The sequence below is a fragment of the Canis lupus genome, chromosome 7 (assembly GCF_003254725.2).
Source record: "Canis lupus dingo isolate Sandy chromosome 7, ASM325472v2, whole genome shotgun sequence".
NCBI lineage: Eukaryota > Metazoa > Chordata > Mammalia > Carnivora > Canidae > Canis > Canis lupus.
The window spans coordinates 30,292,593-30,319,269 of NC_064249.1; the positions used below are offsets into that span (position 1 = coordinate 30,292,593).

Here is a 26,677-nt window from a genome sequence, read left to right on the forward strand (position 1 = left end):
GTGTCTATCCCTTGCCAATACCATTCAGTTTTGATTACTCTATATCTTGAAACCATGTAAACTGATTCCTCCCATATTCTTCTTTTTTCGAAATTGTTTTAGCTATTCTTGTTCCTTTGCCTTTCCTTATGAAATTTAGAATAATCTTGTCTGGGGGCACCTGGGTGGCTCACTCAGTTAAGCATCCAACTCTTGGATTCAGCTCAGGTCATGATTTTCAAGGTCATGAGATTGAGCTCCAAGTGGGTTCTGCACTCAATGGGGTGTTGGCTTGAGATTCTCTCCCTCTCCCCCACCCTTTCAAAAAATTAATAAGTCTTTAGAATAATGTCATCTTTATCTACAAAAAATCTTGGTGGGATTTTTTTTAAAGATTTGTTAAAAAAAATAATAATAAAGATGTGTTTGTTTAGGGATGCCTGTCTGAGCAGTTGAGCGCTTGCCTTCAGCCCAGGGTGTGATCCTGGGGTCCTGGGATCAAGTTCCATGTCGGGCTCCCTGCGTGGAGCCTACCTCTCTCTCTGCCTGTGTCTCTGCCTCTCTCTGTGTGTGTCTCTCATGAATAAATAAATAAAACCTTAAAAAAAAAAGATTTGTTTATTTGAGAGAGATAGACAGAGCACGTGAGCACAGGGAAGGTGCAGAGAGAGAGAAAGAGAGAGAGAATCCTGAAGCAGATTCCCAGGACCCTGAGATCATGACCTGAGCTGAAACCAAGAGTCAGCTGCTTAACAGACTGAGCCACTCAGATGCCCCCTGGGAGAGATTTTAATAGGAATTTCAATATATATGCATTGCATTGTATATCAATTTGGGGCAAATTGACATCTTTTCTATGTTGTCTTCCAATCCATGAACACAGTACATCTCTCCACTTATTTTTAGATTTTCTTTGATTTCTTTCATGAGTCTTTTGTAGTTTTCAGCCATACAAATCCTGTACATGTTTTGTTAGATTGACGCTTAAATATTTCCTTAAAAAAAATATATTGTAGGGGCGCCTTGACACAGTCAGTTGAGTGTTGGACTCTTGGTTGTGGCTCAGAGTCATGGGATTGAGCCCTGAGTCAGGCTCCATGCTCAGTGCAGAATTCTGCTTGGGACTCTCTCTTCCTTTCCTTTTGCCCCTTCCCTGTGTGTGCATGTGCGTGCACATGTGCACACTTTCTCTCTTTCTCTTAAATAAATAAAAAAATCTCTTTAAAAAGATAAGGGACACCTGGGTGGCTCAGTGGTTGGGCGTCTGCCTTCAGCTCAGGGCATGATCCCAGACTGCCGGGATTGAGTCCCACATCAGGCTCCCTGTGAGGAGCCTACTTCTCCTCCCACTGACTATGTCTCTGCCTCTTTCTCTGTGTCTCTCATGAATAAATAAATAAAATCTTTAAAATATATATATATATATAGTAAATGTTATATGTTTTTAATTTTGGTGTTCGCATGTTCATTGGTAGTATGTAGAAATGCAACTGAATTGTGTCCTTGCTGAACTCACTTATTAATTCTAAGAGATTTTTATTTTGTAGAGTCTTTGGGATTTTCTATGTACAAAATCATGTCATCTGCAAATAGGAGCAATTTTATTATTTCCCTTCTGATCTGTATACTTTTTATTTTCTTTCGTGGCCTTTTCAACTGGTTAGAACTTCCAGTTCTATGTTTAAGAGTGGTGTGAGTAGCCATCTTTGCCTTATTCCTGATCTTAGGGAGAAAGCATTCAATCTTCAAGCATTAGTATGCTGTTAGCTGTAGGTTTTTTGTAGATACTCTTTTTCAAGTTGAGAAAGCTCTCCTTTATTTCTATTTTTCTGAGAGATTTATCAAGAATGAGCTTTGAGGGGTACCTTGGGTGGCTCAGTTGGCTAAGCCTCTGTCTTCAGCTCAGGTCATGATCCCTGGATCCTGGGATTGAGCCCCCCCCCCCCGCCAGCCCCGCATCGGGCTCCTTGCTCAGCAGAAAGCCTGCTTCTCTCTCTTCTCTCTCTCTCTCTGCTGCTCCCCCTGTTTATTGCTCTGTCTCTCTATGTCAAATGAATAAATAAAATCTTAAAAAAAAAAAGAATGAGCTTTGAATCTTATCAGGTTATTTTTTGCATTGATTGTTATGATTATGTGAATTTTCTTTTCTGCTAGTATAGTAGATTACATTGATTACCCTTCAAATATTGAATCAGCCTTGCATCCCTGGCATAAACCCTATTAGGCATGTTCTATTCTTATTCTTGTATGTTGCTAAATTCTATTGGCTTAATATGGAGTTAAGGATTGTTCCATCTATATTCATGTGGGATATTGTTCTGTATTTTTCTCTCCCTCTTCCTCTTTGGCGTTTTTGTCTGTTTTTGACATCAGGGTAATACTAGCTTTGTAAAATGAAATAGAAATTGTTTCCTCCTCTTCTGTTTCTTGGCAAATTTTGTGTAGAATTGGAGATAGTCTTCGTTAAATGTTTGGTAGAATTTTCCAGTGAAACCATCCCATCCTAGAGATTTCTTTTTTTTAAGATTTTATTTATTTATTCATGAGAGACACACACAGAGAGAGGCAGAGACACAATTAGAGGGAGAAGCAGGGTCCATGCAAGGAGCCTGATGCAGGACTCGATCCTGGGACCCCAGGATCACACCCTGGGCCAAAGGCAGGCGCTAAACCGCTGAGCCACCCAGGGATCCCTATTTTTTTTTTTAAGATTTATTTATTTATTCATGAAAGACACAGAGAGAAAGGCAGACACATAGGCAGGGGGAGAAGCAGGTCCCCTACAGGGGGAGCCCAATGTGGGACTCAATCCCAGACTCTGGGATCACACCCTGAGCCGAAGGCAGATGCTCAACCGCTGAGCCACCCAGGCATCCCATGGAGATTTTTTTGGGGGGGGGAGTTTTGGTTTAGTTGGTTTCTTTGGTGATTGAAAATGTATTTTTCTTCAAATGATCTTTTTCAAGCAATAAATAAAAACAGACATGTTAACTTTTCTAAAAGACAAAAACAAACAAACAAATCCCCTAAACTATATACATCCTACAGAAATACAAACATATCAAATGTAGAAATGACATCATTTTGAAAGATGGGGCCATTTACAAAAATTACAAGTATTGCATTGCTCCATCTTGAAGAAGCCTCTTCCTCTTATGACTCATAAGCTCTATGGATGGGTAGGGTGCTCCTGGGGGAGACAGGAGTGTCTTCAAGAGGTAAAACTGCCATTTTGCCTGCTAGACAAGGAAAATGTAAGGAAAAACCTCAACATCTTTTTGGGGAGTTTATAAATTAAAATTTTGATCCCCTTAATAGTTACGAGGCATTCAAATAATCTATTTTATAGTGTATTAATTATGGTAGGGTTGGGGTTTTTTGTTTTTTGTTTTGTTTTGTTTTTGAGAAACTAGTCCATTTCCTCTAAGTTCTCAAATTTATATGTCTTGGCTCAGAGCGTGATCCTGGAGTCCTGGGATTGAGTCCCTCATCAGGCTCCTTGCAACTAGCCTGTTTCTCCCTCTGCCTATGTCTCTGCCTCTCTCTCTGTGTCTCTCATGAATAAATAAATAAAATCTTAAAAAAAAAATTTATGTGTCTGGAGTTGTTCATAGTATTCCGTTAGTATCATCTTGATGTCTGTAAGGTCTGTAGTGATAACCCGTTTCATTCCTGATATTGGTAATTTGTATTTTCTCTCTTTCTTGCAGTCTTAACTACAGATTTGTCAATTTTCTTGATCTTTCCAAAGATTCAGCCCTTTGTTTTGTTGATTGTTGAAATCCTTTCTTAAAAGATTTTATTTATTTATTCATGAGAGACAGAGACATAAGCAGAGGGAGAAGCAGGCTCCCTGCAAAGAGCCCAATGCAGGACTTGATTCTGGACCTCTGGGATCACACCCTGAGCCAAAGGCAGACACTCAACTGCTGACCTACCCAGGCGTCCCTTGATTTCTGCTCTTATCTATTATTTCCTTCCTTTTGCTTACTTTGAGTTTAATTTGCTCTTCTTCATTGTTGGAGGTTTAGATTATCAGTGAGACATTTCTTTCTTATGCATGCATTTTTAGTGCTATAATATACTCAGATAAAAAAATAAATACTTTCAAGTGATTTATCTTTCAATTGTTATATTTTGAACCATTTACATTTAATGCAATAATTGATATGTTAGAGTTTAAGTCTGCCATTTTATCTTTTGTTCCTTTTCTTCTCCCCATGGCACTGTTTTTTATTTTCCTATTTCCCTTAGCTATTTGTGCATTCTTTTGAATTCTATCTTGATTAATCTATGGCATTTTTGAGGCTATCTTTTTGTATAGCTTTTTTAGTGATTGCTCTATCTATTAAATAATATATACATATGTTATCACAGTCTCCTGGTGTCACCGTTTTTACCAGTTTGAGTAAAGATTGGAAACTTTATCCCCCTTTACATTCCTTTACCATCTACTATTTATAATTATTTTAAATATTTTTTCTGCATACATTTAGAACCACATAAGGAAGTTGTTATGATTTTTGTTTAAACTGCAAACACAATTTACAAGACTTAAAAAGGAGAAGTGAAATCTATTGTACTTACCCATATTTTTGCTTATCTTATTCTTTATTCTTTTCTGATATTCTGTTTCTTCTTTAATTGTTTCTTTTCTGTTTAGAGAATGTCTTTTAGTCATTCTTTCAGGGTAGGTCTGCTGGCTACAAACTGTCTTAGTGTCTCATTATCTGAGACTATCTTGATTTCCCCTTCATTTGTGGAGGCTTTTTGTGGTGGATATAGGATTCTGGTTTGACAGTTCTTTTCTTTCAGCTTTTGGGATGGAAGCCTAGGCTCATCCCTCAGCCTTTGCTGGTGGCAGCAGACAGGGCTACAGTTATTTGTTTGGGGGATTTTTTGTTGTTTGTTTGTTTGGCTGAAGTAAAATTTTTATTGTCTAACAATTTCCTGTCTTGCTAGATGCCTCTTTGCTGGTCCTTAGGCAGAAAGTTCAGGCTATTGTTTGCAACCCTTGTTATTTCTGGATTGTGAGATTCTTCACTCAAGTCTGGGATATAAGGAAATTCACTGCTGTGTTGTTCCTTGGGTCCCAGTGTCTCTAGCCAGTCTGACTTCTCTCCACCTTCAGTGTCTTCTTATATTTGTTTTATATATAATGACAGTGTTTTTAGCTGTAGTTAACAGGGGGAATAGACAAAAACATGTATACTCCATCTTTCTAGAAATGGAAGTTCTCCAGTAAGTGATGGTGTTTCTTTTATAGCTCTAAGCACTGTGCACACTAATATTGCTAAGCTTGTGGAATAACAACTCCTTTACTGAGATACATTTAAGGGTGAGCATGTGAATGGAAAATCAGTGTCGTGCTTAGACAAATATTTGTAATAAAGGAACTTATAGTGCTGGTTTTCTATACATAGCAGGATAGAAAATTACCACCTAAAAGTGGTAATAAGAGAAATTTCACACGCAAAAAATTCCTCTTGCTTCCCCATGTCTCCTGAGTGATGGAGTAAAGCTCAGAGGCCTCATGTCCCTCCATGAACTGTGTTTTGGTCTGTGGCTTCATCTGTTGCCTGTCATTTTGTGTATAATGACAGACCCACAGGACCACATGGCCAGCATGGTCACATCTAGAGAAGTGAAACAGACAATTGTCTGAGAGAAAAGCAAGGTTGAGTTAAGAGGTTTGTTTTTCAGAGAATGAGAGACATAAGTTTGCTTTTTAAAAGAAAGCTTTTTTGTTGTTGTTGTTTGTTTGTTTGTGGGTAATCATGATTTAAAAACAGTTAAGAAAGGTTTCTCTTGGCCAAACTAGTTTCTTTTTTTTTTCAAACTAGTTTTAAGGAGAATGGATCATCAGGTGGACAATGAGTGCTATGATCATTATTTTTAGATAGGTCTGTTACAACAATATATTAACCATATTATCTTAAAAAGATAATATGTAAACATAAACACTAAAACTGTTCAGGATCTTCTGGGGTGATGAAAAAATTTTGAAACTGGAGAGAGGTTTTGGTTGCACAACAATGTGAATGCACCAAATGCCATTGAATTATAAACATTAAAATGGTTAATTGTATATGAATTTCACCTAAATTTTAAAAAAACAATGACAACTAAATACAATACAAGGTCCTAGACTTGATCCCATATTGGAAGAAAAAAATGCAATCTGCATTCAAATGCTCCAGAAAAAAATATGTACATATAGAAAAAACAAAGGATATGGCAAATGAGGAAAAATATTAACAATAGGTAACTTCGAATAAAGAGTACATAGCTTTATTCTTAGTACACAGTTTTATTCTTACAACTTTTGGTAAGTTTGAAACTTTCCAAATACAAAGATTTTTTTAGAAACATATGCACAACTTTTAGTGGTTTCCCACTGAGCTTACAATGAAATCCAACCTCCCAACCAGGACTGGAAACCCCTCGAGAATCTGACTTTCACTTCCGTCTAGACTCATCAATGCTCTGAAATGTGTTCCAGCCACATTGGTTGCATTTCTGGCATTTCTGCTGCTGTGACACAGTATACTCCTTTCCGCTTCAGACCACTGTCCTCTCTCCTCAGGTGCTTCACACAGTTGGCTCTTCTCTCCCTCAACTGTTGCCTGCTCAGGGCATATTCCCAATTGCCCATTGGATCATCTTCTAGACCCCCTCAAACTCAACCTACTTAAACCTTAATGCCCTTCCTCCCATACTGCACCTCCCTCCCATACTGCACCTCCTCCCATACTGCACCTCCCTCCCATACTGCACCTCCTCCTGTATCTCCCAGTTTGATTCTCGGCAACATTTGCACCTCAGCTCCATCACCACCTTGCTCAGACCCATTTCCTCCATACAACGCTTGGTACCACTACCTTGTCCTACCCACCATCACTTCTTCATATTCCATTGATACCGTTTCTTACATAGTCTTCCCTCTTTTGTTCTCTTCTCCCATACACACTTCCCTGTTACCTTCCTACAAGTAGCTGGTGGATGACTGCTATCTCCCTTTCAGAAACCTGTGATATTTCCTCTTTACTTTGGAATAAAGTCCAAACTTCATAGTGTGATGTTAAATGCCCTCCACAATCTGCTCCCAAACCCTTTCTCCCGACATGTGCCCCATCCCCCAGTAGTGCTCCAGCATCCAACACGCTGTAGTTGAGCTGCACTGGTTTCCTTCCAGTCCCCTAATTTGCAGAGTCCTCTTCTATGCCCTTGCGTTGATCACCCCTCAGTCTTCCACTTGGATAACCCCTTCATCCTTCAAGGTTCAGCCAAAATACTTTCTCCTCCGTAAAGCCTTTCTGACTCCACCAAGACTGAGTTGTTTTTCTCTTCTCTATTCTCACAACACACTGCTCTGTGCTTTTTAGCTCTTGAATCACTCTTTCTGACATTATAACTAATTACTTCAGTATCTGTCTCTATAGATGTTAAGCTCCTTAGGGTTGGAAGCATGCATTATTCACATTTATAGCCTTCACAGGCTGTGGTGCACAAAAGGTCTGTACTGTATCAATATTGAACTCTGACTCACATGTTTACTGCCTGGAAGCTTAGCTCTTTGTGTACATATCTTATCTATCCAGGAGATTAGAAACTTAACTATGTTGATCTTTGTATTTCCACATCACATATCACAGTGTCATGTGATTCAAGTGTTACATGAATGTCTGGAGGAATAAGTAGGTAATGCATTTTGGAGTACCAGGAGACAAAGTTACTAGGCAAGTGTGCTACCCAACCTTGCCATTTTAAATATCTCTTTCTGACTACCATGTTGTAAGTCAAATACAGTCTCCCACAGAACGTGTTTGCATCCGAGTGTTGGTATTTGAATGTGCATGCAAATATATGTTAATATATACTGTAAGATACATCCTGATAACCTTTGAATCAAGTTTTTGTAGAACTGCATGTATTATGTAAGACTTCCAATAATTCTTACCAATACTTTTGGGGGAAGCAGAACATTTTGAACCCATTTAGGTTTTCATATATTAATTTACTTAAAATGATATTCCAAAATATTTGGCAAGCCAACGGACATCCCTACCTGCTCTTTCTTTCATAAGATCCATCTTGAAGTTTACTGGAAAATCAAGATAAGGTGACTGGGTGGCTCAGTCGGTTAAGTGACTGCCTTCAGCTCAAGGTCATGATCTCTCAGAGTCCTGGGATCCAGCCCTTACATTAGGCTCCCTGGTTGGCAGGGAGGTCTGCTTCTCCCTCTGCCCCTTTCCCCTGCTCATGCTCTCTTTCTCTCCCATAAGTAAGTAAAATCTTTTTAAAAAAAGAAAATCAGATGGCTCTCAAACTTTCTTCCTTTTCATCTCCCTACAGAGAATTTTAGTAGACCTACAGAGGAATTAAAAATATTTACTCTCAGTAATGATGAGGAAATTGAAGAAGTCTGTAACCTCACTAGTGATGTCAAATTGCAAAACTTGTCACCACCAGCGTCATTAAAAGGTAAAGAAAATTTGACCCCATGTTCCTTTTCCAGGACCTGGACTCCCCTTGTCCTTTCTAGGATGACTGTCTGCAAGGGAGAGAGAAAGACCATAGCAGACCGTGGTGGTTCTTTTCTGTTGCCCCAAGCAGTCGAAATCGCCATGGAAGGTTTAGGTTTTCTGCCTCTGCTTTGGAGCCATCTGCTCCCCTGAGCATATTCTGGAGTCTGATTTGAACAAAGTTTAGTTCAACTGCATAAATGAAGTACAGTACGTTTTTCATTAAATCAAAGCCAAATAATGAGAGAGAAAATCAAATCCTGAAACTTTCTGCCATTTACTTTTATAAGAAATGACAAGCATGGAATTTATATCTGAGCAGTATTATTCTTTAAAGAAAAATGACTTTCGAGCCATGTTCTAGTATGAATTAAGCTCCAGACATGCCATCTATAAAAAACTGAAAGTGTTTGAAGGATGACTTAAGGACACCTCAAGGTTCTAAGTCTTCAGGAAAGCATTTGTTTCATTCACTATGTCTACGAAAGTAGGAAGGTGGGGTAACTTGGCTTCTGCCAAGTGTTTTGTGAACAATTGGAGAAAGTGAGATTTTGTCCTGAAGGCAGGTGATGTAATGAAAGGACATCCTGGTCAAGATGTCCAGGAAGCCATGTGACTGTGACACCCAAGCTTAAGTGAGAAGTTGGAAATGAAGCTCAAAGCTCTCTGGCACTTTATTATGAGCATAGAGACAGTAGTAGATGTCTCAAGAACAAATGAGTCTCCGGGGAGGCTGAGAGGAGGCTTGTGGCTAGGAGGAGGCAGAGTCAGTGAGGAGGACAGACAAGGCCCAGCTGGAGAAGTGAACATAGCAGGTAGATAGATGGCAGGTGCTCTCCTCTGACTGCCATGGCCTACCACGGCCTCCCCTCTCCTCACAAACCCTGTCACACTTTAGCCCAAAACCCAAACACCTCGAAATCCATCTCATTCTTGTCTGGCCGGTATGCTGTGCATATTTCAGATAGCAGCACCTCCCTCTTTTGTACTCGCAACACACATGCTGTCTGTGAAATAGGTAGTAAGCAAATCTTTTTTGGTTTGGTGTGCCTGGGTTCCTTTGAAACAAGCAGTGTAGAGTAGGACAGTTGTCCATCTCTAAGTTGTATTTGCTACAGACAGGTAACTGGTTCCCTCTTGTGTGGCTTTCCCCCTGCAGAAATCTCTCTGGTTCAGTTGGACAGCATGAACCTTTCCCACCAGATGTTGGTGAGATGTGCTGCTATTATCGGCCTGACCTTCACTACAGAGTTGTTGTTTGAGATTCTCCCTTGTTGGAATATGAAAATGATGATCAAGGCCCTGGCAAGTCTAGTGGAATCCAACGTCTTTGATTGTTTCCGGAATGGCAAGGAGCTCCAAATGGCTCTAAAACAGAATATAGTCTCATTTGAAGTGAATTATCGCTCCCTGTCTCTGAAGCCCAGTGACGGAATGGGTGAGTAAAACTTGGAAGTGACACACATTTTCTGTCAGTTAAAGGCACATCTGATCAAAGAACTGATGTGTGTGAGGGCGCAGGGGCTGATCTGTTGCCTTTCTGTTCTCCCTAGCTCATGGTGAGAAGGAAGAGCTCCGTGAGCTGGAAAGTGAGGTAATTGAGTGCCACATCATTCGATTCTGCAGGCCAATGATGCAGAAGACAGCCTATGAGCTGTGGCTGAAGGACCAGAAGAAAGCCATGCACTTGAAATGTGCCCGCTTCTTAGAGGAGAGTGCACATAAATGTGACCACTGCCAAAGTGGGGACTTCATTCCCTTCCACCACTTCACAGTGAACATTCGGCTCAACAGTTTGGATATGGATACCATTAAGAGGATGGCTAAGTTCCAGGGACTTAAAGGTAAACATACTTCATTCCTAGTTAGTCCTAGCTATTCCTGGAAAACGGAGTGGATGTGGACCTTGAGGGCTTCAAGTCCCTTGAGGGGACTTTACTCAAGCAAGCTTTACTAATGGTGAGAGTTGTGTAGGTCACTGGAGTGGGTAAGGGAGACATGTGAGTAGCTGAGTCCACCAGAAATAGTCTCACTGTGAGACTGTCAGAGTTTGAGGATCGGGACTCTGGCAAATGGGTGCAATCAGAGCTCAAAGAATATCCAGAGGAATAAAACTGACCCAGAATAATTCACACCAAGGGATGGAATCCAAGGGTGGGGGTGGGGGGTGGGGGTGGGGGGTCTCACATGTTGAAGCAGAAACAAGAGCAGGAGGGACTACTGTTTCTTGGCAGGTAAGAATGTTGCTTTGGCAGTCAGGTTTGAAATGAGGTTCCACCAGAGAAAAAATATGAGTGGGGGAGAATTATGCAGACCTAAGCAGGTTAGGGCCCCAGAAAAGGGGGCTTGGGCTCAGGGCAGGGATTCAAGACCATCTGTGAAGCAAAAGTGAGAAAGTTACAGTCTTATAGCACAAATCAGCCACACAATCTAGGAAGACACAGGAAAGGATTCAAGGGGTATCAGGAACTAGGGACTCACTTAATGTAGGCATGATGGATGTGAGGCTCAGGGCAGCAACCCCAACTTCAGCCCTCCCTCATGGTTGACCAGGGAGCACCAGAGGGCTACATGCTCTAGCCAAAGGCCTTGGTGATTATGGCTAAATCTGGTTGGGAAAGCAGAGGCCACAAGACAGAATTCTTATATTATATGGATATTAAAAATTGGAAAGAGGGATGCCTAGGTGGCTCAGTAGTTAAGCATCTGCCTTCAGCCCAGGGCATTATCCTGGAGTCCTGGGATTGAGTCCCACATTGGACTCCCTGCATGGAGCCTGCTTCTCTCTCTGCCTATGTCTCTGCCTCTCTCTCTCTCTCTCTCTCTCTGTGTCTCTCATGAATAAATAAATAAAATCTTTTAAAAAATTGGAAAGAAATTTATGTAAAGTGCCTAGCACTAGTAGGTACAAAAAATAATTTTTTAAAAGATTTTAATTATTTATTTGAAAGAGTGAGCAAGCAAGAAAGAGAACACGATTGGGGGAAGGAGTAGAGGAAGAGGGAGAAGCAGATTCCCTGCTGAGGAGAGAGCCCGATGTGGGGCTCAATCCCAGGATTCTGGGATCATGACCTGAGCCAAAGGCAGATGCTTAACCAACTGAGCTACCCAGGCACTCCCCAAAATAAATATTTATTTTCATTAATTCTTTATTTCACATGCATTCTCATTTGATCTTCACGTTAACCTTTCAAGGTGGAGGGTTATTTTCATTTTATACACAAGAAAACTGAGATTCTGGAAGATTCAATAACTTTTCCAGTGCCACAGAATGAATGATAGACTATTCAATCACAGGTCAGTCTCATTCCCAAGCTCATGGTGTGCCTAGTACACCTGAGCTTCCCAAAGTGCAGGGTAGGACCTTGGGGCAAAGCTGGCAGGGGAAATTGGAAGAGGTTCCTTGGTACAGCAGTCAGTGGAGTCAGAGAGTGAGGAAGGCAATGCCCTCTCAGGACTCGATTGGAGAGAAGGCAGCTTTGCACTGTGGCACAAACCTATTGTTGACCCGGTACTAAATCTTGCCTGTCTCCCTTTTCAAAAAAGAGTAGTCAGGCTTTAGGTTCAGAGCCTTAGAATCTGGATCATGAGGGTTTCTCTGGATCAGATGAAAGAAGAAGCCAGCCTAGAGCCATTTTAAGTTCTTCCTACATTCTCTTGGAAGGGTGAGAAGAGCCTTAGTCCTTAGAATGGAAGACTCAAAGAAAATAACAACTTTTAAGAAGGACTTGAGGACCAAGAGAGGACAGACTCCTACAACAAAGCCGGCACCCAGAGGGTGGGTGGTGAGGGTGGACAAGGATGCAAGTGCAAATCCAAAAGCTTCAGGGACGATCCCAACACAGGGCCCTGTTCAAGGAACCAGTGAAAGTACTGAGGGAGAGGTTTGGCTGAGGGAGATAAGAGAAAGGGAAAGCAAGGGGCACCTGGGTAGCTCAGTCAGTTAAGCATCTGAATCTTTTTTTTTTTTTAAGATTTTATTTATTCATTCATGAGAGACACACACAGAGAGAGAGAGAGAGAGGCAGAGACACAGGCAGAGGGAGAAGCAGGATCCATGCAGAGAGCCTGATGTGGGACTCGATCCCGGGACCCTGGGTCACACCCTGAGCCAAAGGCAGGTGCTCAACCGCTGAGCCACCCAGCCATCCCTAAGCATCTGAATCTTGATCTCAGCCTATGTCTTGATCTCAGGGTTGTGAGTGCAAACTCTGTGTTGGACCCCATGCTGGTTGCAGAGCCTACTTTAAAAATAAATAAATAGGGGACTCCTGGGTGGCTCAGTGGTTGAGCATCTGCCTTCAACTCAAGGCATGATTCTTCAGCTCAGGGTGTGATCCCAGAATGCCTGGATTGAGTCCCACATCGGGCTCCCTGCATGATGCTTAACCACAAAGCCTGCTTCTCCCTTTGCCTATGTCTCTGCCTCTCTCTCTGTATGTCTTTCATGAATAAATAAGTAAAATCTTTAAAAAAATAATATAAACAATAAATAAAAGAGAAAGGGGAGGGAAGATTCCAAACTGTGTGGAACCCGTGGGTAAGTCTGTATCTGTAATTATATCTATACATTTTGTGGCAGTGAGGGGTAAAATCACAGTTGATTTTTGTTTAATATTTATTTATTTACTTACTTTAGGGATGGGGGAGGGACAGAGGAAAAGGTAGGGAAAGAATCCCAAGCAGACTCCCTGCTGAGCATGGGGCTTCATCCCACAACCCCCAAGATCATGACCTGAGTCACAATCAAGAATCAGATGCCCAATTGACTGAGCCACCCAGGCATCCCCACAGTTGGTTTTAAGCAGGCTGACTAGGGCTGTCAAAGAAAGCAACTTTATTTATTTTTGGATTCTCCAATGTATCTTAGCAGTTTCACTCCAGCACTTCTCTGACCTCTCGTGTCTTTGACTAACGTCTGTGCTGAGGGGAAAAGGGTCAGTGTCCCCAAACCCCTGCATTGTTCAAGAGTCAGTTGTAGTTGGAAGAGGTTCAAAGACATGGCATTAAGTGTAGATTAGATAGGAAGTTTATTCTCTTTTCAATTCTCTCTCAATCCTTCTTGAACACTGTTATTTTCTTCTTAAGTTTTGAACCCCAAAGATCTGTAGTCCATGGGCTTCCTCCTAGGCTCTGTCCTTCAACTCGCTCTACCTACTTCATCAGTGTTCATCAGCAACCACTCCTCTGGCTCCTTTGTCTTCCAGACATGTGTTGAAACCCCACCCAACATTTCATTTACTCATTCAACAAATACTGAGGTTCTACTGTGTGCCAGACCTGCTGCATGCATAAGGATACATCAGTGAACAAAAGAGCATTCTATTGTGGAGAAGTGATAGAGGAAAAAACATAATAAAGAAGTAAAGTCTATAGTATGTTACAAGGGGTAAATCCCATCCCAAGGAAGAAAACTGAAAAGTGTGTTGGGTAGGGCAAAGGGGATTAGGAATGCAGAGCCATTTGTGGAGTCCTCATTGAGAGGTGAGATTCATAAAAACAAAACAAAACAAAACAAACAAAAAAACAAAGGAAGTGAAAGATTTTGTCTTATGGATGACTGAGGAGGAACATTCCAGGCAAAGAGGATGCTCCTGCCTAAGACAAGAATGGATCCCTTCCATTCTATACATAGTGTGTTTAAGCTTTTTAAGATTATTTTATTCTCATTTTAATGGCATAAAATGTCCTGGACCTGGAGGTGCTGGAGATAAACAAAAGAATTCAATCTGTCGCCTTGAACCTGAGATCTTATTTCTAGGTCTTTGAAACCATGAGATGAGCAAGTGATATCTTTGCTTTTCTCCTTTCTTGAGAGCCTACAATCATTTTTTATATATTTTTTCCTTTTGAATTTTACAGATCTCCTTTAAAGTAGGGAAATTTAATAAAATATGTCCATAATGAAGAAAATCGAGAACTAAAAAATATTATTCATCAAGGGGTAAATGATATAATGACAAAAAGCATATCTTGTACTCCCCAACTTTGTTCCCTTTTCTGGCCTATGTTACTGGTCTCTGCATCTCATTCTATCACTATTACCATTTGAAACAAAAAATATAGGGATCCCTGGGTGGCGCAGCGGTTTAGCACCCACCTTTGGCCCAGGGCGCGATCCTGGAGACCCGGGATTGAATCCCACGTTGGGCTCCCGGTGCATGGAGCCTGCTTCTCCCTCTGCCTATGTCTCTGCCTCTCTCTCTCTCTCTGTGACTATCATAAATAAATAAAAATTAAAAATATATAGAGAGAGATATTGAAGGAGAAATAGCATTTTACTTTCTTACCGATCTTTTTCAACAAATGTGCATTTTATTCAGCGGATATTTAACGCTGCTGAGAGGTGTAATAAGATGTGGACAAGCATGTGACCTTTGGATCTGACAACACAGTAACCACTGGTAACCTTTACAAGAACGATTTTAGAAGAGTAGAAGAAAAAAGCCAAATTGAATTTATTCACATCTAGTCATTAGAAATACACTAGCTGGCTATCTAGAAGGAGAGATGGGCAAATTATTTCTCACAGAGTATGGTAATAAGAACCATGAGGTAGGTCTGCTCAGGGCACGTGTGACCCAGGCACTAGATCTCTGGGGACAAGGGCACAGAAGGCTTTCAAAAGAAGGTGATAATTAGGTGCTTAAACTGCATTTTTATAAATTACAAGATCTGTGGAGCGATGCACTGGCCTTGGAGCTGGGAGACCTAGGTTCTCGTCCTGCCTCCATCCCTAACAGATGATCTGAGACCAGTCCCTTCCCCTCCGTGGGGTTCTTCCTTCCTTCTACATTAGACAAGTGGCTAGATCCAACCATCCTCATTTGTTTTCTGTTTCAAGATCATTATGGAGTCTGAATGGGCTGAAGGTTTTAAATTCAAGGTTCTCTGTCCTTTAGTTAGCCTTTGAAGTATGTATTTAAACGTCTGTATTTCCTCCACTGGAAACAGATCATTTACTCATAGTTAGAATTAGTTGCTGCAGGGTAAATTAGTTAGGATAATATTATCATCTATAACCAAACTGCCAGTGGCTTAACACTGTAGGAGCCACTGCAGGTCACTCCAAGATGGGCCATTCTGGCATGAATATTATTTTGAATTAAAAGCAATCCAGGGACACTTGGGTGGCTCAGCGGTTGAGCGTCTGCTTTTGGCTCAGGGCATGATCCTGGAGTTCCAGGATTGAGTCCCACGTCAGGCTCCCCACATGGAGCCTGCTTCTCCCTCTGCCTGTGTCTCTGCCTCTCTCTCTGCATATCTCTCATGAATAAGTAATAAAAATATTTTTAATTAAAATAAAATAAAAGCAATCCAAATCCAGCAGATTCAAAAAAAGCTCTTTACCTGCCCCTCAACTGCCTGCTTTACCAGGAGGAGAGCTATTGATAGAGATATTTTTTAACCTAAGAAACTTCTGTGCACAATATGGCAACCTTTGTTTTTCAAACATCTCCTCTCACTTTCATGCTAATGGTCTTTCTCCCCCTTTGTATCCTCAGACCCTCTACCTTCCTTCTCCTTAGCTCATATAAACTTCATGTTTCCTCACTGTGTTTGGAATTTCCATGTCTGCCTGTATTCCCCTCATTGGCATTTATTAAATTTGATTTTCCCCTGTTTATCTGTCTCATGTCAATTTGATTCTTAGTTCAGCTAATTGGACCTCTGAAGGGCAGAGGAAATTCTTCCTCCCCAATGACACAATAGAATAATTTTTTTCCTGCACATATAATGATCTAAAGAAAGTTTTGACAAATGGCCTTGACCTCAATAAGTCAGGGACCCAGGCTCCTTCCATTCTGTCTCTTTACCATCCCTTAGATTCTCAAAATTGTTTGCTTTCTGGTGGAAGCAAAGGGTAGAGAAGATACCAAACAGCTCAGAGGTGCCATATATTTCTTATGATAGAATTCCATTTTAAATGACTTAGCGGGTTCACCTGAGATGCAGTAGAGACTGGGAAATATAGAGCCTGGATGGGCACCAGAAACTGTATCGGAAAAGGGGAACAAGAGTCTTTCGTGGACACCAAACATTTCTGCCACGTGGAACATTCTGTGATCCATGCAATTCATTTGTTTGTTTATTTTCTAGCTGAAGAAGAGATCACCTTTTCCAAAATAGAGATTCCTAAGAAATCTGAGCTATTTCCTGAAAATCTCAGGTACAGGCATTTGTAATTGTTTAGGAGGTAGAGCATAAACAATTGTCATTAAGTTCAGAATACTGTTGAAATCATCTGGTCAGTTCTTTTTGGCCCCATTGGTACAGTGGGGAAATGTTGGGGTGCATGCATGGTGACTTCTGTCAGTAGCATCTGCATTAGATTTTATTATCTTGCTCTTTTATTCGTTTTTAAAGATATTTTCCTATCAAAAGCCAAGTGAAGCTATAAGTTATTACTCCTATTTATTTCTGCATTTGGACAGACCTGAAGAAATAAGAGAAAAAATCTTGAGTTTCTTTGACACAGTTATAACAAAAATGAGGACGTCTAAGGAAAACATCATTCCTCTGGAATCTTGCCAGTGTGAAGAGATCGTAGAGATCGTCATCATGCCTCTGACCCACCATTTTCTGGCTTTGGGAGAAAACAACAAAGCCTTATATTACTTCCTAGAAATTACATCAGCTTATCTCATCTTGGGTGATAATTACATGGTAAGGTGTTTCTACTGAGGTCTCCCCAACCCTTGAGACAAGTTAGAGACCACAGAGCCCAAAGAGAAGCCCTAGGGTTCTTTCTTTATTTCATGTTCTTGACTCCTGCCAGCACCCCTTTCCTTTGAAAATCAAATTGCTAAAAAGAAAAGAAAGAAAAGAAAATTGCTTAGAAGGGAAATGACCTGAGATTGAGAAATGAAAGTTAGAACAAATTGAAACTAGCATTATATATCAGTTAAAATATTGTCACCTTTAGAAACTTGCCATGAACTGTCTACCTCTATGGGATGGGGATAGATGTCATATCTCATTCTCTAAATGATGCAAAAAGGACTATTGGTACTAATTCTGCTGTTTCAGCCGAGTCTTCCTCCTCAAGGCACTTGCCTTCTGTCCTCCCTAAACACCATGAGCTCGGGCAGCCCGGATGGCTCAGTGGTTTAGCGCCGCCTTCAGGCCAGGGTATCTGGAATCGAGTCCCGCGTCAGGCTTCCTGCATGGAGCCTGTTTCTCTCTCTCTCTCTCATGAATAAATAAATAAAATATTTGGAGAAAAAAAAAAACACCGTGAGCTCAAGCTCAACTACCTGTAGGTCTTTGGATAGGTATGAATCTGGTTGTGATCCCCAAAAGAGCTCACCCACTTTAGTCTTCATGTAATTTGTGCTAAATTACCATACATTCCTTTAGACCGCCAAAACACTATTGTTTCTCCAAGATAATTGTAAATAACATTCCAGGGCAATATGTCCCTAGAAATGTGAGGATTCAATGTATGTATAATGAAATAAAAATAATTTATTCTTAAGTAAGGTGGGAAGCACTGAGCTGAATAAAGCTAAATAGGTTTCTTAACTGCAAATATTTCATAGCATTAATGTGCTAAGATACATGCAAATCATCCAGAGGGTCAGGCTAGTTCTGGGGCGTACTGTATTTCTCATATTTACCTGACCCTAGATCACTTTTCATAGAGCAGCTAGCTAGACTAACATTGCATGAATTCACTTTGGGAAATGCCTGTCTGCACACGATGTAATGAGCACTGGGCATTATATAAGTCTAATGAATCACCGACCTCTACCTCTGAAACTAATAATATATTATATGTTAGTTAATTGAATTTAAATAAAAAAGAGGGCAGCCCCGATGGCCCAGCAGTTTGGTGCCACCTTCAGCCCGGGGTATGATCCTGGAGACCAGGATCGAGTCCCACGTCGGACCCCCTGCATGGAGCCTGCTTCTCCCTCTGCCTGTGTCTCTCTGCCTCCCTTTCTCTCTCTCTCTCTCTCTCTGTGTGTGTGTGTGTGTGTCTGTCATGAATAAAGAAATAAAATCTTTAAAAATAAATAAATAAATAAATGAAAGAAAGAAAGAAAGAAAGAAAGAAAGAAAGAAAGAAAGAAAGAAAGAAAAAGAATAGATTAAAAGAAGTGCCCTTCTGGCCCTTGCTTCATCTGACTCGAGCCAGCTTCAGAAATAGCTTCACATATCTGAATAGGCATGCCTGCAGTTCATGTCCACACTGGTGGTCTGTTCCAAATTTACAATAGCTTTTTGATCACAGCAGCCTAATCGACCCTCATACCTTAGATTTTTATAAAAATTAAATCATTAAAAATGTTGGTAAGCCCCAGTTCTCTCAGGATTTATGTTAAAGATGAAAGTTGCCCATGCACATATAAATATATAATATAGATATAGATATGAACATATATGATATATGTGGAGATATATATTATATATATATTATATATATATAAAAGGGGGATATGGCCAGGAGTGCCAAAAAGAGAAGGTTTATGTAGCCCTGGGGGACCAACTTGCTAAGCACCTGCATTTCAATTAGCAAGGACTGAGGAATGGTCAGGAAGACAACGATTGGAAGCAGAGCCCTGGTTCAAGTTACCCAGAATGTGCCATTTGCATCCTGTCTCCTATCAAAAATAAGCTATTACGTCCATGACTGGAAGACTGGTGGTCAACTCATGTTTCCCTCTTCTGCCTCCCACTCGTAGCCATTTAGCTATTTGAGACTTGAGGATATCACCTTCCCCTATTTTACTCTTCGTATCTGACCTTGCCTTGGTACTCACATGTACCAAAGCTGTCCTGTCTAATGGTGTCAAAGAAGATTTAAAATGAAGTGGGGAGGGCAGCCCGGGTGGCTCAGCGGTTTGGCACTGCCTTCAGCCCAGGGTGTGATCCTGTAGACCTGGGATTGAGTCTCACATCAGGCTCCCTGCATTGACGTGCTTCTCCCTCTGCCTGTGTCTCTGCCTCTGTGTGTGTGTGTCTCTCATGAATAAGTAAATAAAATCTTAAAAATAAGATAAAAATAAAATAAAGTAAAATAAAATAAAATAAAATAAAATGAAGTGGGGAAAGTTGCTCAGGGCCTTACCTTTCTCTTCCACCTTCTAATGATGGCCCTGGCAAAGGAAATGGGAGTGGTTCATAAGTCACTCCAAAAATTGAGACCAGCTTCTCATAGATGTGGGGATCCCATCAGGAGCAGTGGGTACATTGTTGGAAATAGGGGCCATCGAGGGTGGAACTATTCAGAGGAGGATACTGTCCTGGATTCCTCCTCTAGAGCAAGTGATCCAGCAGACACAGATGGGCATGCAGGTGGCCAGGATCTTCACTGGGATCTTTATCCACCCAGAGCTGCCAGAGTGGAGGCCCTTTCTCATTAGGAGCCAGGGTGGGGGTGAAAGTAGACCTGCCGTGGCAGCTGCTTTTCTCCACTCAAGAGAGACTGGGCTGTGTCCCTCTGCGGCCAGACCCCCACTGACTCAATACTCTGTGCCCCTGTGTTGGCTATAGGCATACACATATTTGAATGAAGGAGAGAGGTTGCTGAAAATGCTCAAGAACGACAAATCCTGGAGTCATACTTTTGAGTCAGCTACATTTTATAGCCTCAAAGGTCAGGTAAGAACCCATTACAAACATGGCCACCCACTATTTTGGGGACATTATAGAGAGACAGCAGAACCCATCCCTGTCCTTCCTGCAACCACCCCCCCATCGCCAAAAATCCTCCCCCGGACTGTAGAACCTCAATCCTGCTACTCACACCTCCTTGCCATCACTTGCCAGCAGCCAGCTCTTCTGGTTGTTGTCTTTATGAGATGTTTTTTAACTACCTCCAAAAATGGGCATCCATGGGTAAACATGTTCTCAGAGGTAATCATGCACATAAAGATGGGATGCAGAATCCTAGTCATCCAGCCATCCTTCATACATTCATAAACATTTCCTGTTATGCCAGGCACAGGGGGATTTTGTTCTTGTGGCTTGAGTTACCTTTTCCTCTCTCTTCGCCCCCTTGCTTCTCACTGCAGGTCTGTTTCAACATGGGCCAGATGGTGCTTGCTAAGAAAATGCTGCGGAAGGCCCTGAAGCTTCTCAACCGAACGCTTCCTCACAACTTAATCTCCCTGTTTGTTCAGTCCCATTTAGAGAAAAGCAGACACTTTTACTATGTGAATCAACAGGCCCAAGAGAACTCACCTCCAAGGTAAGGGAAGGAGGGAGGTCTCACTCTTCCGAGAGAGACCTGCACATACTCCATCTGCCTGCAAAGTCTGGGCCTCTAAGAAGCACCAGAAAGCCTGGTGGCTGTGATGGAGGCTCAAAGATGTAGGAGGGAACCAGTGCCGGGGGGGGGGAGGTAGGTGGGTGGGGGGAGTGGAAGGGTGGTGGGTTGGCTACTAAGCGAGGTTGGGGTTGGCCCAGAACACAGAACACTTCACAGCAGCTTTTGTGAAAATGAGTCCAGATGACAAAAACCTCAGGGAGCCCTTTGCAAGATGAGCTCTGATGCCAGGCCCTAGTCGGTCCCATCAATCCCTCTGGGCAGCCGTGCCCCCCTGGAAGCTGCACCTCTGCTCCTAGGGCCTCGGTCACAAGCCCTTTTCCATTCATGGGTAGGACACTGAGTATTGTCCCTCCCCCAAAATGGCATAGAAGGTCCCAAAGGCCTCTGCCAGAGGACAAACTGCCCATTCATCTATTATCTGGATAGGGATATGGGAGTGTCCATCAGTCATGATTAAATCACTAAGATTTATACATTTCAGTGCATGTAAATTTTGCCTATAAAGAACCATCAAAAGTAATAAAGGGGACACCTGGGTGGCTCAGTTGGTTAAGCGTCTGACTCTTGGTCTCAGCTCAGGCCTGGATCTCAGGCTGTGAGTGCAAGCCCTGCATTGGTAGTTGTTGAAGGTGCATGTTCAGTGCATGTAGTTCATGATAATTTTCTGCTTTACTGTGTGTATCTTTGAAATTTTCCACAACATGAGTTTTTGGATACATTCCACCAATCCCAATCTGTACCAAGGGAAATGCCACCTAGCTGGGGATTTGGAGGGCTGACGGGGACATCTCTCCCATGTTAGGAGAGGCCAGTAGCAGTATCCCTACTAGTTCTGCCTGAGATGCAAACATCTGTTTCTAGGAGCCAGTTGCTATAGCACTTTTCTCCACACCACCACGCCCGCTGCCTTCTCCCAAAAGTGTTCCCTTAAATGTGGGGAAGCCTGGGGTGGAGCTGAGCTCCTTTGCAGCTTATGGGGCAGGCTCCTGGGAAAGGGCCTGCTGTCTCAGGAGCCACCAGGAGGGAGTGGTGGGGAGAGTTCAGCAGAGATCTCTCTGAGAGGTGGGAGGGAATCAGAGTTTGGTCACATGTAGATTTGTCTGATCAAACACAACATGCCCGAGTACCTGGGTGGCTCAGCGGTTGAATGCATGTTTTTGGCCCAGGGCATGATCCTGGAGTCCTGGGATCAAGTCCCACGTCAGGCTCCCTGCATGGAGCCTGCTTCTCTCTCTATTTATCTATTTATCTATTCTCTCGTGAATAGATAAATAAAATCTTTTTTAAAATATTAAAAAAAAACACAGCATGCCTAATTAACTTTGAAGTTCTAATCATTTTTTCACTTGTTTTGTTTTAGAGAGAGAGACAGAGTGTGTGTGTGTGTGTGTGTGTGTGAACAGGGGAGGGCAGAGGGAGAAAGAGAAAGAGAAAATCGTAAGCAGGCTCCACGCTCATCATGGGACCTAATGTGGGGCTCAAAACCACCAGCCCAATATCACCACGTGAGCCGAAATCAAGAATCGGATGCTCAACTGACTGGGCCACGTGAGCGTCCCGAATCATTTTTTTAGGAGACATATACATCTTCTAGAAGATATTTAGGATGTATGCATTCTAAACAAGTTATTTATTGTTTTTTGAAATGCAAATTTACCTGGGCATCCCACATTTTCATCCCCTACATCTGACAAGCCTAGTTAACAGCATATTTTGTAAAAGGAATAAGAAGTTACTCGCAAAAGGGAAAAGAAGTACTGGTGGGGAAGAAAGTGTAGAGCTATGGGTTTCCAATACCATCCGGTCAAAAAGTTCTGATCTCAAAAATGAGCACAAGAAACAACTCAAATGTAGGTCTCTCATGAACGTCCTATGCTGTAAGGAATTGTACCCTGTCCATGTTTCCTGAAAAGCTTTGAAAAATACTTTCCACAACACAATGTCAATGCCTAAATGTTAAGTACCTAGAATTCTTCTTTAAAAGTCTCCAGGGCGGGCAGCCCCGGTGGCGCAGCGGTTTAGCGCCGCCTGCAGCCCAGGGCATGATCCTGGATCCTTGGGATTGAGTCCCAAGTCGGGCTCTCTGCATGGAGGCTGCTTCTCTCTCTCTTTCTCTCTCTATGAATAAATAAATACATCTTTTTTAAAAAATAAATAAATAAAAATAAAAGTTTCGGGGGGGGGGGGCAGTCTCCAGGATATTGCTTTCTTCCTCCTTTCTTGTTTTCATTTAAAATAAAAACACCTGGTGTTTTTTGGGCACCCAGGTGGCTCAGTAGGTTAGGCATCTGCCTTCAGCTCAGGTCATGATCTCAGTCATGGAGCCTCACATTGGGCTCTCTGCTCAGTGGGCAGTCTGCTTCTCCCTCTCCCTCTGCCTCTGAGCTCTCCCTCTCTCTCTCTCTCAAATAAATAAAACCTTTTCCTTTTAAAAAATAAAATCTGCTTTTTGATAAATATTTCCAATTCTCTTTTGTTTTCTTGGTTTTGTTAAATCACTAATATCAAAGCAAATTCGCTTTGGTTCCCATTTTTATCATAAATAGAAGGGACTGTTGGCTACATTATCAGTTAAATGGCTTGTTGAAGCCAAGATTGAGAATCCACACATTCTTCGTAGGTGGTCATCCATCCTTCCCTTTAATACCTCCAGCACAGGAGTTCAACACCTCCTGGGACATTCCATTCCATTGTTGGAATGTGTCTTAGTCTGCTCAGGCTGTCATAACAAAATGCCATAGACTAGGTGGCCTATAGACAGCAGAAATTTATTACTGAAGTCTGAGATCAAAGTCCCAGCATGGTCAGGGAGGGGCCTCTTCAGGGTCACAGACTTTTTTTTTTTTTTCCACAGACTTTTTAATCTTCATATGGTGGGAACAGGCTGGAGAGCTCTGGGGTCTCTCTTTTCTCTTTTTAATTTTTTAAATTGTATTTATTCATGAGAGAGGCAGAAACAGGCAGAGGGAGAAAGCAGGCTCCTTGCAGGAAGCCCTATGCGAGACTCAATCCAGGATCCCGGGATCACACCCTGAGCCAAAGGCAGACACCCAACCACTGAGCCACCCAGGCATCCCTGAGGTTTCTTTTATAAGAGCCCTAACCCCATTTATGAGGGCTCTACCCTCATGACCTTATTACCTCCCAAAGGGCCCACCTACTGTTACCATCACTTTTAGGGGTTAGGATCCAACATATGAACTGTTGAGATACATTCAAATCATAACAGAATGTGATTGTTAAAAATGTTCATTTCCTTTATTGAGTTGAGAGCTAGCTATGCTCAGTGGAGGACATGACACACTGGAATGGCCAGGCTGTAAGTAGACAGAGCTTGAGCCTTGGCACCACCACATTCTAGCTGTGTGACTTTGGGTTAGTCACTTAACCTGAGTCTCACCTGCTTGCATAAAATGGGGTTCATTATTTCTTCCTTTCTTCCAGGCTTGTTATCAGAATCAAATGTGATGAATTATATAAATGTGCTTTTTAAATAACTTCATTTAAATGGCAGTGGCCTGACTGGGGACAAGTGATTTGCATAAATTATCTTAATGAATCCTCACAAAGTTGGTCTTATGGTCTCCATCATGTGGTGGAGAAAATGTGCTTCAGAAAAATTAACGTACCTGTACTTTACCATCTTGTAAAGGAGGCAGGACTCACACTCACATCTGCTTTGACCACCCAGCCAGTAATGAGGACTCTACTTGCATTTCTCTCAAACATGCTGGTGACAATACCTTCTTTCTTTGTTCCATGTGCGTATTTTATCTAATAGGAAGAGGAGGCTGGCACAGCTCTACAGGCAAACAGCCTGCTTCTCCTTGCTGTGGCAAATCTATAGCTTAAATTATTTTTTCCACTACAAGTATTATGGCCACCTGGCAGCTATGATGCAAGTGAATACAGCACTGGAAACTCAAGATGATTTTCAGGTAGGGTGTTCTTGTAGCTGCTTTTTAAATTTCTGTATCTCATTTAGAGGGAGACTCCTACTGGGAGCCAATGGGGATTCAAAATCACAAGAGTGTAAAAAGCCCTTCCTGGCTGGACTGTTTTGCCGTGGCCAGCAGTTCTCAAACACTTTTGGTCCCAGTATCACTTTGGACTCTTAATAATTACTGAGGACCTCAAGGCTTTTTTATTTCTATGGGTTGTATCTACTGAAATTATAAGAAACAAAAACTGAGAAATTTAAAAAATATTTTTAAAGAAAAATAAACCTCAAAAAAATTTAAAAAAGAAAAAAGAAAAATAAATCTCTTACATATTAACATAATCAACATTTTAATTGGGGGGAAAAAAGACCAATGTCCCCAAACAAAAAATTTAGTGAGAAGAGTGGCATGTATTTAATTTCTGCAAATATCTTAATGTCTGACTTCATAGAAGATAGCTGGATTCTCAATCTGCTTCCACTTTCACTCTGTTGCAACATCAGATGTTGCCCCTGGAACACTGCATTGTAGGCCAGTAGAGAATGAGGGTAAAAAAGGAAAATGTTAAAGGATAGGTCTTTTTTAAAAAAGATAAAATTGTGACTCATAGACATACAAAAAGAATACATATCAAAGATCCTGTTAAACACATTAGTTACTGAGAACTAGTATGTTACAACTGGTTCCAAGGAGAATTTAACTTATGACTGGATGTAAAACTAGTCTAGTCATGAGGCAATAATCTCATGCATTCCCCTAAACACTTATATTTCTATGCTAATTTATAATTTACATTATTAGCAGTTTTCTGCCTCGTACAGAGCTGTAAAATAGCCTAAAGACAAGGTAACAGAGGTAACCTTAATGAGTGAGCTAGACAGGACATCAACCGAGTTTTGTTTGTTTTGTTTTGTTTTGTTTTGTTTTGTTTTGTTTTGTTTTGTTTTGTTTTGGTCTGGCACCATTTTTCCTGACACAAATAGTGCCTTGATATCCTGAAGCTAGCTTTGCCCTCTTGATGCACTCCCTGAAATGCTCTAGGGAGGTCTCAGGACCACAGTGGCAGAACTACTGGTCTAAATTGTTGGGGAAAAATAATTTGCCCTCTGCCCTTCAGAGTCCTCCTTGACTGCACTAAGAATCAAGTTGACATGAGATAGATTAACAGGAGAAAATAAAATTTAATAGCGTATGTATGGGGAGTCCGCATAGACGTGAAATTTCAAAGAAGGCAACACGAGGCTTATACGCTTATACACATTAGGGAAGGGGTTGGGGAGAGAGGTGCCAAGGGGAGGAAGCCGGTTAGCAGGAAGGTGAGATGTTTGGAAAACAAAGGTGTTGCTCAGTTATGCAGATAAATTTCTGAGGTAAAGAGGAATCTCTGTTAGTAGCTCTCTTCCTGGTAAAGCAGGCAGTTGAGCGACAGGTAAAGAGCTCTTTGAAACTAATATAGCACTGTATGTTAATTATATTTCAGTTTAAAAAATAAAACAAATAAATGTGTTTAAACAAAAAAAAAACTTTTCTTGAATGCTGGATTTTGATTGCTTTTGACTAAAAATTATGTTCATCTCAAAATGGCCCATCTCAGGGTGGCCTTCCCTTGCCCTGTGAGGTCATAAACTGAGAAATCTTTGGCTAGATGCAGGAAACTCCAAGAGACAAGATCAAGAAATTATTAAGCTAAATCCAGTTCATCTAATGAATGATCTGATTCTTTTATAAAAATGCATCAAGTCAGGGCAGCCCTGGTGGCACAGCGGTTTAGCGCCGCCTGCAGCCTGGGGTGTGATCCTGGGGACCCTGGATCAAGTCCCACATCGGGCTCCCTGCATGGAGCCTGCTTCTCCCTCTACCTGTTCCTCTGCCCTTCTCTCTCTCTGTGTCTCTATGAATAAATAAATAAAATCTTTTAAAAAAAATGCATCAAGTCTAGGTTCCTTCTGGAGCAG

The 26,677-nt window shown here is 41.6% G+C and overlaps 1 protein-coding gene across 3 annotated transcripts in view; it reads left to right on the forward strand.

The window, feature by feature from the left end:
- ADCY10 (adenylate cyclase 10) overlaps positions 1–26,677 on the forward strand; it is an 83,371-nt gene that overhangs the window by 45,366 nt on the left and 11,328 nt on the right. For all 3 annotated transcript variants that reach the window (XM_025430471.3, XM_025430470.3, XM_025430472.3), the window contains 8 exons: positions 8,335–8,463; positions 9,664–9,942; positions 10,058–10,348; positions 16,605–16,674; positions 16,940–17,171; positions 20,004–20,111; positions 20,525–20,700; positions 24,563–24,719. In XM_025430471.3, coding sequence (XP_025286256.1) covers positions 8,335–8,463; positions 9,664–9,942; positions 10,058–10,348; positions 16,605–16,674; positions 16,940–17,171; positions 20,004–20,111; positions 20,525–20,700; positions 24,563–24,719 — 1,442 coding nt within the window. The remainder of the gene's footprint in view (positions 1–8,334; positions 8,464–9,663; positions 9,943–10,057; positions 10,349–16,604; positions 16,675–16,939; positions 17,172–20,003; positions 20,112–20,524; positions 20,701–24,562; positions 24,720–26,677) is intronic.